This window comes from Mesoplodon densirostris, chromosome 2 (assembly GCF_025265405.1).
Source record: "Mesoplodon densirostris isolate mMesDen1 chromosome 2, mMesDen1 primary haplotype, whole genome shotgun sequence".
Lineage (NCBI taxonomy): Eukaryota > Metazoa > Chordata > Mammalia > Artiodactyla > Ziphiidae > Mesoplodon > Mesoplodon densirostris.
The window spans coordinates 144,700,670-144,713,717 of NC_082662.1; the positions used below are offsets into that span (position 1 = coordinate 144,700,670).

Here is a 13,048-nt window from a genome sequence, read left to right on the forward strand (position 1 = left end):
CTGTTTGGAGGATGGTCTGCATGGCCATTAGTACAGGGGACATCAGAGAAACCAAGTGGGGCCTGAGCCTGAACTCAGGGGCCAGGTCTGTCCGACTAGGGAACGATGCAACTGGCTCTGAGTGTGATGGCGCCAGCCACTCAGACAGCTCAAGTACTTCATGAGCATCAGTTAAACTTCTGATTATAATTTGGGTTTCCAAATACGTGGGTCATTTAAATTCTCGTTGTAAGTAAGTGTGAAGTGGCATTTTGGTTTTGACACCAGCATCCCAGGAGGTGACACTGGGAGGACATTCCAAAGAGACCGCTCCCTTCTATGTGTGTATTTTCTGAGGATTGGGAGGTGTTCTTTGAAATAAATTTCAGAGAAGATTAGTTCCAACAAGATATGGGCAAGCCCAGAACCCAGAAGTCACTGCCTAAAAGGCTAAGAGTCAAGGCTAAAAGTATTCTGGTGTATGAATCTAGCTAGTTATTACTTCTCGGGGCTTAGGTTCATGGTGGGGACAACTGGATGTTAACAACATAACACAGAGATAGTAATAGGTGTGTTTTATGTACAACAGGGTTTCAAAGTTTGCTGGTAAAGGACATAGCATTTTTATCCTGCTTGCAGTGACATGGAGGCCATGCCCTAAGAGACCCAGGTCAGGGGTTGGTAACCAGCAAACTGGTTGGTAACCAGCTTACTCACTCAAATCCAGTGAGTAATCCTTGGATTTGCCCAGAGTTTAAGCCAGGGAGTTCCTAGTTGTGTGTATATACTTGGGGGTGGGGGAATCAGTCAGTCTTGATGGAGAGTTTCAAACAAACCCGATGACCACAGGGAGAGGATATGGTAGCTAAGAAAGAGGAGATTCACAAGCCATTATTAAAGACGGAGGGCAAAGAAACTACTTTTTTTAGAAGCGGGGGTAGGGAAAAGATGGAAGGAAAGAGCATGCTTTTTTTCCATATGGTAATTTAGGCCTAAGGAGCTGAGCTGGCTTTACACCCCATGAGACCAATGTCTTAGGAAACTCTGGTCTCTGCCAGAAAGCTACTTTGTAGCTCTTCTTCATGCCTCACCACACACTGGGGTTAGGAGGTATGGATCCTTAAGATCCTGTTTGGTGGACTTCTCTGGTGGTGCAGTGGTTAAGAATCCGCCTGCCAATGCAGGGGACATGGGTTCGATCCCTGGTTCGGGAAGATCCCACATGCCGTGGAGCAACTAAGCCCATGAGCCACAACTACTGAGCCTGTGCTCTAGAGCCTGTGAGCCACAACTACTGAGCCTGCGTGCCACAACTACTGAAGCCCACGTGCCTAGAGCCCGTACTACACAAGAGAAGCCACCGCAATGAGAAGCCCATGCGCCGCAATGAAGAGTAGCCTTCGCTCGCCACAACTAGAGAAAGCCCGCGTGCAGCAATGAAGACCCAATGCAGCCAAAAAATAAATGAAAAAAAAAAAAAAAAAAGATCCTGTTTGGCGTAGCAGAGAGGCACAGTTCTAGGGCCCAACGAAGACAAGGTGAGAGTAAGAGGGGAAATATAGGGCCAAGCTTTAGAAAGAACTCTAGTAGTATGTGTGTGTGTGCGGGTGTGTGTATTTTGTGTATTTTGCACCCCTTTTAAGCAAGGGTATTTGGGATGGAAGCTACAGTGGAAAGATTTGTGAAAGATTTGTTATCAAATAAGTCCCAGCCCGTTTGGTTGGTTGGTTATTAATTATTTTCTCCCCAGCATGTTTCAAAGAAACTAGGGCAGTGTGGCTGTGCCTGTGGAGAACAACCTGGGACAGGCAGGAAAAGTGGGGATAAGACTTCTCACTACAGAAGGCTCTTTCAAGGGCTCGTTCCTCCTTTGGAACCAGGCTGTTCAAACAGCCAGGAGAGTTGGGCTATTCTTCAACATCATACTTTTCCTAAAATACCTTGGGGAGCTGACAAAGTCCTTTCCTTCCTTGCTGTTCTATTTATTTATTTTATTTTTAAAAAAAGTTATTTATTTTTAAATTTATTTTCGGCTGTGTTGGGTCTTCGTTGTGGCGTGTGGGCTTATTGTGGTAGCTTCTCTTTGTTGCGGAGCACGGGCTCTAGAGTACAGGCTCAGTAGTTGTGGCGCATGGGCTTAGTTGCTCTGCGGCATGTGGGATCTTCCCGGACCAGGGATTGAACCCGTGTCCCCTGCACTGGCAGGTGGATTCTTAACCACTGCACCACCAGGGAAATCCTCCTTGCTGTCTTAAAAGAGAGAAGGGAACTTGACTGTGTGCCTGGATGAGAGTTGCTGGAAGGAGTTCTGTGTTCTCAGATATGAGAGCTCAGAACTTAAAGGACCTGCCAGGAAGCTGTTTTGACCTGAAACTAAGGCCTACTATTAGGCATGCTAGAGACCCAGTGAATGGAGCAGCTAAAACAAACAACAAACAAACTCCCAACCTCCCCAAAAACCTTTGGGAAGGTGGGAACTGGAGAAGCCCAGAAGAAAGATAGGGAATAGCTGCTATACAGGAAACTAATTTTCCCGATAGGCGTTTTGTTAAAAACAAAAAAATAAAACAAAGAAAAGAAAGAAAGGACTGCCAAGCCTGACTCTTTTTCATCCTTCCAAACTCATCCTTTCTTAAAAAGCTTCAGCTTCACAGTTCTCTGACTGCAGATTCTAACCAAGGTGGGCAGAGCAAAGCTCGTACTCCAAGGGAATGAAACTGGCAACCAGGGCTGCGAGTCACCAGAGGCAAGCATTGGCAGAGAAGCATGTCAGGGTCCAGTGACAGGCTAAGTTCTGGGCTTGCACAGGTAAGCTCTCCATGTAGCCGTGGCAGACCCCTTCTCAACTCTGACAACCATTGACATTACCCAAAAGTGGATACACATTGAGCACAGCACAGTCTCAAGTGGGCATGGGTTTTTATTCTCAGTGTGCAACAGTTTGGTTTCTGCTCATCAGCAACAGCTTTATTGGTTCCAAAAAAATTATCCTTTTTTTTCCTTCTTTTAAAACTCCCCTTCTATTCTTCCTTTCTCAATGGAACAACATATTTGAATTTCAGATTTGCCAGTTTATAGCTTTTTTTTCTAAGAACCCTATAAATACATGCAAAATATTGTACAGAGAGCTTAAATAATATCAAAATGCAAATACAGATTGGGTGCATGGTTTAGCTGAACTGCAGATTACGGCAACACACACTGGGGTACACATTGCTTTGATATCACCATTTGTTTGTTTATGTCATGCAGATCACAATAGTCAATCTTTTGTTTTGTTTTTTTTCCTTTTATACAAAAATACTAGTGCCTGTTATACTAGTTACTGAAAAAAAAAAAGAAGAAACTCAAAATTCCTATCTGCTGATTTGAAAAGAACAACACAGATAGATTTGTTGGCACATATATATGGCATATTCACATACGGCATATATACATATGGGGAGAAACATGATCGAAAGGCCAATTCAGTCATGGGGAGCTCACTTCCCTCCATCTCTCCTAATCAGGAGGAAAGGGGAAAGCAGGCCCAACAGCAGGGCTGGGAAGGTAAAGGACAGCACTGAGCTAAATGGAAGGGTGTCTGGTCTTTTCTGAGGAAGAGCCTGGAATGGCTTAAGAAGAGCAGACAATTATAAGTGCCCCACCCCCACCACAGTAGTGGGGTGGTCCTCAGATACGGAGAGTGAGGAAGAGTGAGGAAGTACACACTTCGTGATGGCATCATGGGCTGCTTCAATCACTAGGCAGTGAAAGGAGGAAAGAAAGGAAGTGACGTGTTCAGAGGTTTCAGGGCACATGTGAGCTTGCCACACCCCTCTGGTTTTGGGCAGTAAGGTCATCACTCAGATTTAAGTGTGCAGACTCCCCCCTCTGGAGCTCAACGGGAAGAAGGAACACAAACTCTAAAGAACTCACAAGTGCTGGCGGGATTTCTCGGTGGTCTCTCTACAACCTTTAGAGATGGAGAGTCATTTCAGAGGGCAGAGGGCACCTGTGGGAAGGATCTAGTCAAGACTGTCACCCAGGCTAGAACCAGCCTTTATTTTTCCACTTAGAGCTCTACCTCCCAACTAATGTATTACGTGAAACTTTTCTAGGGGAGGGAAGGAAGCCTCAGATCAAATTCTTGCACAAAAAGTCGCTAATGGAAAACTCCAGGGGAAACAGGAGGTGAAAAGAACCATAAACAATGCAAACCCCAAATCAGAGAGAGTATCCTTGCAGCCCAGTGTCTTGGGTACCACTCTGCCAGCTGTTCTTCAAGAAATATAAAACTATCTGAGGTCCCTGATCCTGATCACTAGCTCCTGGTACCCATTTCCATGGGGGTGCACACTCATTTCCTGCTGGCTGCCCCTTCTTCCTGGATGCCTTCCTTCCCATCCGTAATCCACTGCCCACTCTTCTAGGTTTATCAAGAGAGGAATCTAGGATAATATTTCCCCTTTTTCCCCATCAGACCCTTTTCAAATCCAAAGCACCATTTTTGGGGAAAGCTTTATTAACTTACGCCATATTTATTCACTGTCAGTTGGATCACTGAAACCGAACAGGAAAAAAAATTATATAAAAAATATATGCACATAAACACTTAAACTTAATTCCATATCAACAAATTTATATTAAAAACATTCTAGAACCCAACAAATTTTTTTCCCCTAAGTATAAAGATGGCTGTTTGGAGAAAGGAAGTTTGGTGCATTGGTTTCAAAACCGATTGCAAATATACTATAAGTCACCTGCCATGTCTAACAGCTGGTTATGTGCTCCCTTCCACAGGGTTACATGACAGCACTTTATTTTAAATCCTTTAAACAAAATACATATGGCTGACTCAAAAAATAACAGTTTCTCATCTAAAGAAAACTATATTTTTTTGCATAATATTTCTATATTTTCTCTCCTACTATGGAAACTAGAATACACACAAAATCCCCATTGACTTTAAACAAGTAGACACCAGCCCTCATGAGTAACCTGTCAGGCACCATGAGAGTCTTTTGGGAGCAGGAATGATAAAATAGCCTCCAAAGTTTGTTTTAAAAACTGATCTGAGGTAATAAAAAGACTCGACAGAACTAAATCTTCCACTGTACTTAATAAATATATATGTGAACACCCAACGCCTTGGGTGAGCTATTTTTTCCCCCACTAGTATTGAAGACAGAGAAAAGATCACTGAAACATGTAACCTTTACAAAACCAAAATCAGATCTGGTAGCTGATGTAGTAATAGGGATGTGCAGGGGATACTGTTTCTTTATTCTTCCTTCCTAGGGCAGCTCAGGTGAAAGGGTGAGGGAGGAGGGATCCAGAAGAAAAGGCCAGAGAGGATAGGTTCGGGTCACCTGACTCCCAAATGGAAATTTGGCAGTTCCTAACAGCCTCAAGCCCCTTCTCCCTACTCCCGTCACTCTAGAAAGAGGGGGTAGGCTTCATTTACCCAGTGGGAGATGGGAATTGGCAGACAGGAGTGGACCCCTACACGGAAGAGCTTACAGCAGCTTGGTAGGGATAGACATGGAGATCCTGCAAGCGCGGCTCCACCCTGTTGCATTAAGGAACACTTAACAAATCTCCTAGCCAAGTCCCTGGCTCCTGAGAGACAGGTGGGAAGGGGACGCTTTGGGCAGTGTTCAGGGAGAGAAGGCACAGGGCTTAACTGTGCAGCACTGAGCACATTCTGGAGGGGGCTTGAGTGGGGTGTGCAAGAGGGAGGGTGGAAGGAGGGGAGCTTTTCAGGGTGGGTCTTTTGCTCCTTTAAGTCGGCAAAGCGTCAATGAAGCCTCCCACTTTGGATACATGTTTTCAAAATCAGAATATTTGAGGGGGCTTCCCTGGTGGCGCAGTGGTTGGGAGTCCGCCTGCTGATGCAGGGGACACGGGTTCGTGCCCCGGTCCGGGAGGATCCCACATGCCGCGGAGCGGCTGGGCCCGTGAGCCATGGCCGCTGGGCCTGCGCGTCCGGAGCCTGTGCTCTGCAGCGGGAGAGGCCACAGCAGTGAGAGGCCCGCGTACAGCAAAAAAAAAAAAAAAAAAAAAAATCAGAATATTTGAGAAAGGCTGGGGCCTTATCAGAGACTGATGTTGGCGGACATGGCAAAGAGTAGAATTAGAAAACTAAAGGGCATGTCAAAGCTGGTCCCCAGCCACCTAAGCTCAAGGTTTCTGGTTTCTGAGAGGAAGGTTTGCTCAGATGCTGCTGGAATGGCACTTTGGCCTCTCCCAAGGCTGCTCAATACTCACTCTCCCAACAATCAGGTCCTGCCCTGGAAGAGCCTTGGTGGATGGCTTTGAAAGCAGTAGTGGTCACCCCGAGGAGGACTCCACAGAGTTGACTTTGATGGTCTGTTTTCCAAGTCCAGTTAGGAGGCAAGGTCATTCTTAATTCATTCCTTTGCCACCACTTTAGGAACAGGAGAAAGCTCAGGCTTCAGGTAAAAACTACAAACCGCATATATGCAAGCTTCACGTCAATGCTGATCTCCCTGGCACTTAGGAACCACACACACCTGACAAGATGGCAGTTTAGAAGTAGATAACCTGGCAACAACAGGAATATATTCTTACCAGCTCTCAATTGCTTACAAAGGACGCGGTTAACAAAGAAACCTATCTGCCTCTAGAACTAAATCAAGGGCTCCACTGGGGCCAGAAAGGAGAATGGTCAAAGTCGACTTAACTCATCCATGTCCTTTTCTATTTTCTAATCATCACAACTTAAAAAAAAAAAAAAAATCAGTGAAGCTAAGGAAGACAATGGTCACAAAAGACCAAGAGACCATGGGGAGGCTTGACTGGAAGGGCAGAAAGAGGTAAAGGGCTTTAAGGTATAAGTTTTCAAAATGGAAAAATTGTTTGAAAACAATCACTCTATAGGCTGATTCTGTACCTTCCATTCTTACCTCCACACATTTCATTTGAGGATATTTGTCACTCTGAACTTTTAACTGAGCTGGTAAACAGCACAGACTCATAGGGTAAAAATCTAGAAGTGAGGAGATGGATGACACAGGTATGAATACTGGTAAGAATCTGGGTTGGAGTAAATGCCAAAAGGATTCTTGTCATTTCTTTAAAAATGACAACTGATACAGGCAAGGAGTAGATCTACCATTCATTACTTGCCTGGGGTCTAACTGGGTCCTGCTACAAACCCCAACTCAGGTTTCAGCTGAAGTCCTCGTAGGTCTGTGCTCTTGCCTCTTCACGGCCAGGTGGGGGTTCACACATACTTGGGAGCAGCTGACATGACAGTGGAAAGTCCCATCATCCCCTTAGTGACGGGGTAGATGAAAAGGGAAATAGGGAAAGCAGGAATGGGAGTCAGAGAATGAAGTTCAAACTGATGTCTCCAGGCTGTGTAGAGGGCTGTCTGAGTGGCAGGCAACAATTTGCACTTGGCAGCAGTCCACTGCATTGTTGTTTTTGTTGGCTTGTGGAGTGACCTCACCATCCGACGGGAGCATCCTAGTCCCAGGCTTAGAGACCTTTTCAAAATTTTCCTCTTCTTGCTCATCCAGGAGTGGTGTTCGTGGCCCCTCCTCATCTATGGCGAATTCAGGGTGGGTCATGAAGTTGTGGATGGAGTTTTGGTTCTTGGGTTTCTGAATGCTTTCATGGAGGGAACTATGGAATGCTTTGACCACTTTGATCTACACCAGGGGAAGGAAAAGGAGGATGAGAAAATACGGAGGCGAGAATTGGTTAGTAGAACAAGGAACTGGGGGGTTTGAGGACAGAAACAAAACTCAAACTACAAAACACTACTGCTCAACAACCAAAACCAAACGTATGAGAGGAGATCATGAAACACTAGAAACATCACGTGGCTCAAATTTCAAGCACTGAGGTGGGGTGGGGAGAGTGAGTAATGGCAAACAACTGGAATATTTCAAAAGCTGCATAAAAAAAAGCAGAAAACCCAAAGCAAAGTTAGCATTCCCAAACAATCCACTCTTAAAATGAAACAGGAAACAAAAAGATTCATTAGTTCTTTTGGATGGAGGGCAAGGACGTTGGAACTAGGTGCAAATTAATAGCCGAACTTAAAAGATAATTCAGACATGTGGATTTTTGTGTTGAAGCCAAACATTTTGTGAATGTGGAATGGAAAATTACACACTGAAGTTTAGTTATCTGTTTAACACCCTCAAAGAGCCAAACACATATCAATTCACACGCAATACACTTTGGGTGATAAGTGACCATGAATACCATTCAGCAAGGCAGACAAACCAATCTTCATTTGTGTCAGCAGCATGCAAGAAATGAAAACTCTTATACTCTCCAATTTAATAATTGCTCTTTCCGTCAGGAAACATGCATATATTTATATTCCACAGCCTCCACCATGTCCTCTTCCCCCAAAGAAAGTAGAACTCCATTCCTTCAGTCCCTCCCCTGGAAGAGGTGAATGAATACAGGCATCAAAAGATGCCTCCCCCTGACGCTGACAGAAGGCCCGCTCTCTCAGCTCAGATGAGGCCAGACACGCATGGCCATGTCTCTGACACACAGCAGCTGTGCCCAGTCGTGCAGCTTTCTCCAGCTGTTTGTAAATTATGAAGAGGAATGTGATCTTATGTGGAGAAGGGAAAGGATGGGACCAGGACAGAAAACACCCCATCCAGGAGGCAGTGCTACAAACAAGAGGCTTTTCTGATGGGGTGGACCAAGAGGATGGGGGAAAGGAAATGATTTGCGGTTTGACTGGGCAAGGGAAATGCACTGCCCTATAAGTGTCAAAGTCTTCGTTCCACTGCACAACAAAGGAAGTGATTCAGTTTAGAGAAGAGGAAAAATCGACAATAATTGATCCCTGGGCCCAGCCTTCACCTTATCCACAGGGAGCAGCTCCTTTGGCAGCAGCTTTTCTGAACTGGGGGCCTCGCTGAGGTATGCTTTGCAACTTGGGTTGGTAGAATTGGAGGAGGGGAGAAGGTTGGATCCTAAGAATTTGGAGAGAGAGGCCAGGGGAAAAGAAAGTGGTCCTAGGACATTTTTAGCTGTTGGGAGGTGGCTGATCCTAGTCTTGTCCCAAAGTTCTTTCCTCAGAAAAGAAATGAAAGTAATGCAGGAGAAACTGTTGAGGTGGGGAGGGGGATAAGGAGAAATGATGAGGGTTGGGATAGGGCACATCTTTCGTTACTCTGCTCTTTAAGCAAAGAATATGTTCCTGGAAAAGAGGCAAGAATGTGGAGACATCAGAGCACCCAAAGAGGCAGGCAAATAAACTGGCTGGATTGCTTGTCTCAGTGTTTCCTATCACTGTACAGAACCTACAAAAGTAATGCACAAAGAAGGTTCATTAAAGTTGTGCCTCCACCGGCTAAGGCTTTCCTTACCTTGCCTCACTCCGCAACAGACTGGCAGACTCACCCAGGATGGAGGGTGCTCAGAGCTCAGAAGGCAAAGGACTCTGTCACTCAATGGAATCCGCTCAACGCTTCAGCCAAGAAGAATCAAGGAACCTGGGCACACATTCACCATGCTGCACAGAAAGTTAGGACCTACTTTTCTATCTTTAGGTGAGATCAGATGGAATATAGGTTCCATCTGGCTTGCAGGAAATCCCAAGTTTTAATGGATCTATGTCAAACATCTTAGAGCAAGGCAACTTGGATTAAGTGAGCCCAAACCCAATGCCTTCTCCCCTGGCCCTAGTCAAGAAATGGACTCAAAGACACACCACCCCCTGTAGGAGTGATAATATAGCCCATACTTTTCACTCTCTCTTCAGATCTCAACATTTCTAACAAGTGCTACAGGAGAACAGGTACCTTTATACCATGAGTTGATCATCTTCAACATCAGTGATTTTCAAACTTCCTGCTTCTATTTTTTTTGAAGCAATTGAGTACTTTGTTAAAATAATTATATGTGAAGTCCTATCTAGAAAACAGATTTTTAAAAATAGGAGTTGGAATGGGGGTCTGGATCCCTGTTTGCTGGCTTTTCCTCTCACCTGTTGGGGTGATCAATCACTGTTACAGGTAAACAGAGTGAATTGGGGATGGGTAGATGGAAAAGATAGGGACAATTTCTTTTTTGGGGGAGCAAGGAACAGTCATCCAGCTAGATAACAGGACTTCTGGAATCTAAAGGGAAAGCAGCCACCTGTAAGGGAAGCTCAAGACAAGAGGAGTCAGAGAGCTAGGGAGCACCATCTTGTGGCCTGGCAGGTGGAGAGAAGGGTGGGGCTGTGCCAGAATGCTCCTCAACTCCAACACTGGCCTCAGAGACGATATAGTATGTGCCGATGAACAATCACACAGCGACATCATCACCAATCCACCCCAAGTGGTGGCATCTTCCTTTCTTGACGCATAGTGCCTGGTGCATGAGCAGTGTATGGGGAATAAGACACAGATAGTGAGGTGGGTGCTGTGAAAGCTTCAGGTCCTCTCCACTCAGTCAATCGACCCTTCCTTCCCCAGTCATCATCTCTCAAGGTCTCTGGGAAATGTCTCTTCTGTGGCCCCTATCCTACAGGTGAAAGTGGATGACTGAAGGACAACCCTTTCTCATGGCTCAGAAGCCCAAACCAGGCTGGACCTTAGGTTAGGTATGAGGACTAAGGGCCACTCTCTGGAGCTCAATGAATGCACAGATGAAGACTCCATTTCCTCAGCTGGTATTCTGTAGGTTTCTGCTCCTTTGTCAGAAACCAGGGGAAGAGAAGGGATTAGGACCTTCTTACAGAGAGAAATCTTAGAGATTTATCTACTTGAAGGTTAGATAAATAAATGAATTCATTTGGAACTCTGGAATGGGAAATAGGTTTTAAAATGCATGACTATAACTTCTAGGCCCTCCAATAGGAAGGCACAGCTGGAGAAAGAGCAGGTGCGGCCTGACTCTCCTGAGTTTCTAGTCTTTGAGGGTTTGCACCATATCCTCCACCAGCAACTCTACTACATGAGCCCAGTGGGCTCTGTCTTTTCCTTAGTCTCCTTCTACCTTCAAATTACCAGGGCAGCTGACACTACCCCTCCTAACAGAGAGGCATGATTTAAGAAAGAACAGTAACTAGTTAGAAGGACATGACAAAACTAGAAGAAAAAAGGAAATGAGAGGAATATGGAAGGACTAGAATGAGAGACTCTTGCATATTTGTAGGGTAAGACTTACTTAGTTCTTTGACTGCCTTTGAGCCTAAAGAATATGCATCTACATAAACCTCCTCTCCCCCTGCCCCTCATATCTCACATGAGAACACTTAGAGTTGGCTAGAAAGACAACAGATAAGCGAAGTCTGATCAACCTACACACTCACAGTCAAGTGAACCACAGATAGTGCAATTGTTCTTTCTTTATCCCCCATCCCAGGGTTACGGTGGTGGTGACTGGGAGTGGGGGAGGAAGAAACAGACTAAACACTCAGATATTGGAAGCCCACAGTATACTTAACACAGAGAGACTCCTTCCCCACCAAATACCTTAATAGCATTATCAGAAAAGAGCCTTCCATTTCCTCTCTGTGTCCCACTTGGGGAAGGTGAAAAGATCAGGACTAGGAAGGCATAAGCATTAGCCAGAATCCAATAATCTACCAATAATCCACCAGATCTTAGGTTGAGCCTTCACAGGTTTCCGGTTGATAGGCTAGCTGAGAAAGGGGTTTCTAAAACTTTACATGCAAAATAAGATATGAAGTGCTGGCTATAAGTAAAACAAACTAGAGGAAAGGAGAAGGGGAAAAAAAAAAGTTTGCTCTTCAGAAATTCCTAAAAGAAAACAAAAGACTTCCTGAGTCTTCATTCAGCTTAACCTTACACCTAACCTTAGGAGACAGAGTTGAGACTCAAAGGAGCAGAAGGAGAGAAGAGGAACAACAACATATTCAAACAGAGCAACATACAAACAAAGTAAAGTAAAACAAACAAACAAAACTCAAGGAAGGACCAGGCAATGCAGAGGAACAATCAGAAAACAGGATTACTGTCTTTAAAATGGTTACGGTTTAAGAGCTTTTCAACATAAAAAAAATAATAATAAAATTAAATAAAATGGCACACAGCCCGGTTTTGGAGTGGAATTTTTGCCCCGCTTTTCTTCCCTTAAGTCAAAGATCAAAGGGAAAAACCAAAAGGAAAAGATAACCACAGCTGGTTAAAGTGAATGCCACGTGCTCTCTTGTGGTCATTTTAGCAAATCATGCATCATAATAGACTATCACTCACTGCCCAGAGTAGGAGATGAAACAGCAGCAGCAACAGAAGTGGTGGGGGGAGATTTGACTGGTGCAACTGTTACATAGGATGAGCTAGGAACATGTTTTACATCAAGGTGTTGACCCATGGTCTGGCGCTTTAGGACTCCCTTAAAAGAGGCTCCCGTCTGGAATGTGTTAATTACGTCGATCTGCAAAGAATCAGAAAGTGAGACAGCTTTGCTCCACAGTCAGAAAGAAGTGAAGAAGGAGGAAGGGAGGGTCCAAGAGGGTTAGGGAGGGGGATGGAAAGAGCTGGGAAAAGGGGACAGCAAGAGAGAGAGTCCCTTACACACAAAACAATGGTGAAGAGAAGGGGGAAAAACATTAATTGCACATCACACTTCATTTAAGGAACAATTTGCCATGGAGTCTAAATACCCAGCCAGAATCCAGTCTTCTCTTCCCTTTTAGCCTATGATGGACATTTTAGGTGTGCTGGTATCCAAAAGTATCTAAAAATTTAAATGGACTTTCCCACTCATGATTCCTGACAGAGAGTGACAGCTGTCTTATGCTCTGACCTGTATTTTCTTTTCTTTTTTTGACCTGTACTCTTAAAAAAATAAGGCATGCAATTTAAGATAGTAGGTAAAGCGTATATATTACTGAATTTTGAGGCTCAGGAACCTCTAAACCAATTAAATTGACTACCTATTTTTGCAGATTTTCCAGGAAAACAACTCATGTGTTTAAACAGAGGCATGTAGTAATCCATACACAGGTGCCATGGTGGAAAGGCTCCTGGACCATGAGTTGCTGGGCTCACCCTCTTCTGGGTTCTTCTCTAAGACTCTCTGTCCTTGGGCAGAAGTGGACAAGGTCCCTGAAAGTGGAGCTCAGGAACCCGGT

General features: G+C 44.7%; 1 protein-coding gene across 3 annotated transcripts in view; it reads right to left on the reverse strand.

The window, feature by feature from the left end:
* Nucleotides 1–2,858: 2,858 nt before the first annotated feature.
* ATP2B4 (ATPase plasma membrane Ca2+ transporting 4) overlaps nucleotides 2,859–13,048 on the reverse strand; it is a 92,926-nt gene continuing 82,736 nt past the window's right edge. Inside the window, exons 21-22 of one of the 3 annotated variants that reach the window (XM_060091095.1) lie at nucleotides 12,241–12,348; nucleotides 2,859–7,637 (exon numbers count right to left, since the gene is read on the reverse strand). In XM_060091095.1, the coding sequence (XP_059947078.1) occupies nucleotides 7,323–7,637; nucleotides 12,241–12,348 (423 nt within the window). In that variant the 3' untranslated portion in view covers nucleotides 2,859–7,322. Of the gene's footprint in view, nucleotides 7,638–12,167; nucleotides 12,349–13,048 lie in introns of all 3 variants that reach the window. The other 2 variants (XM_060091094.1, XM_060091093.1) reach the window with 2 other exon arrangements.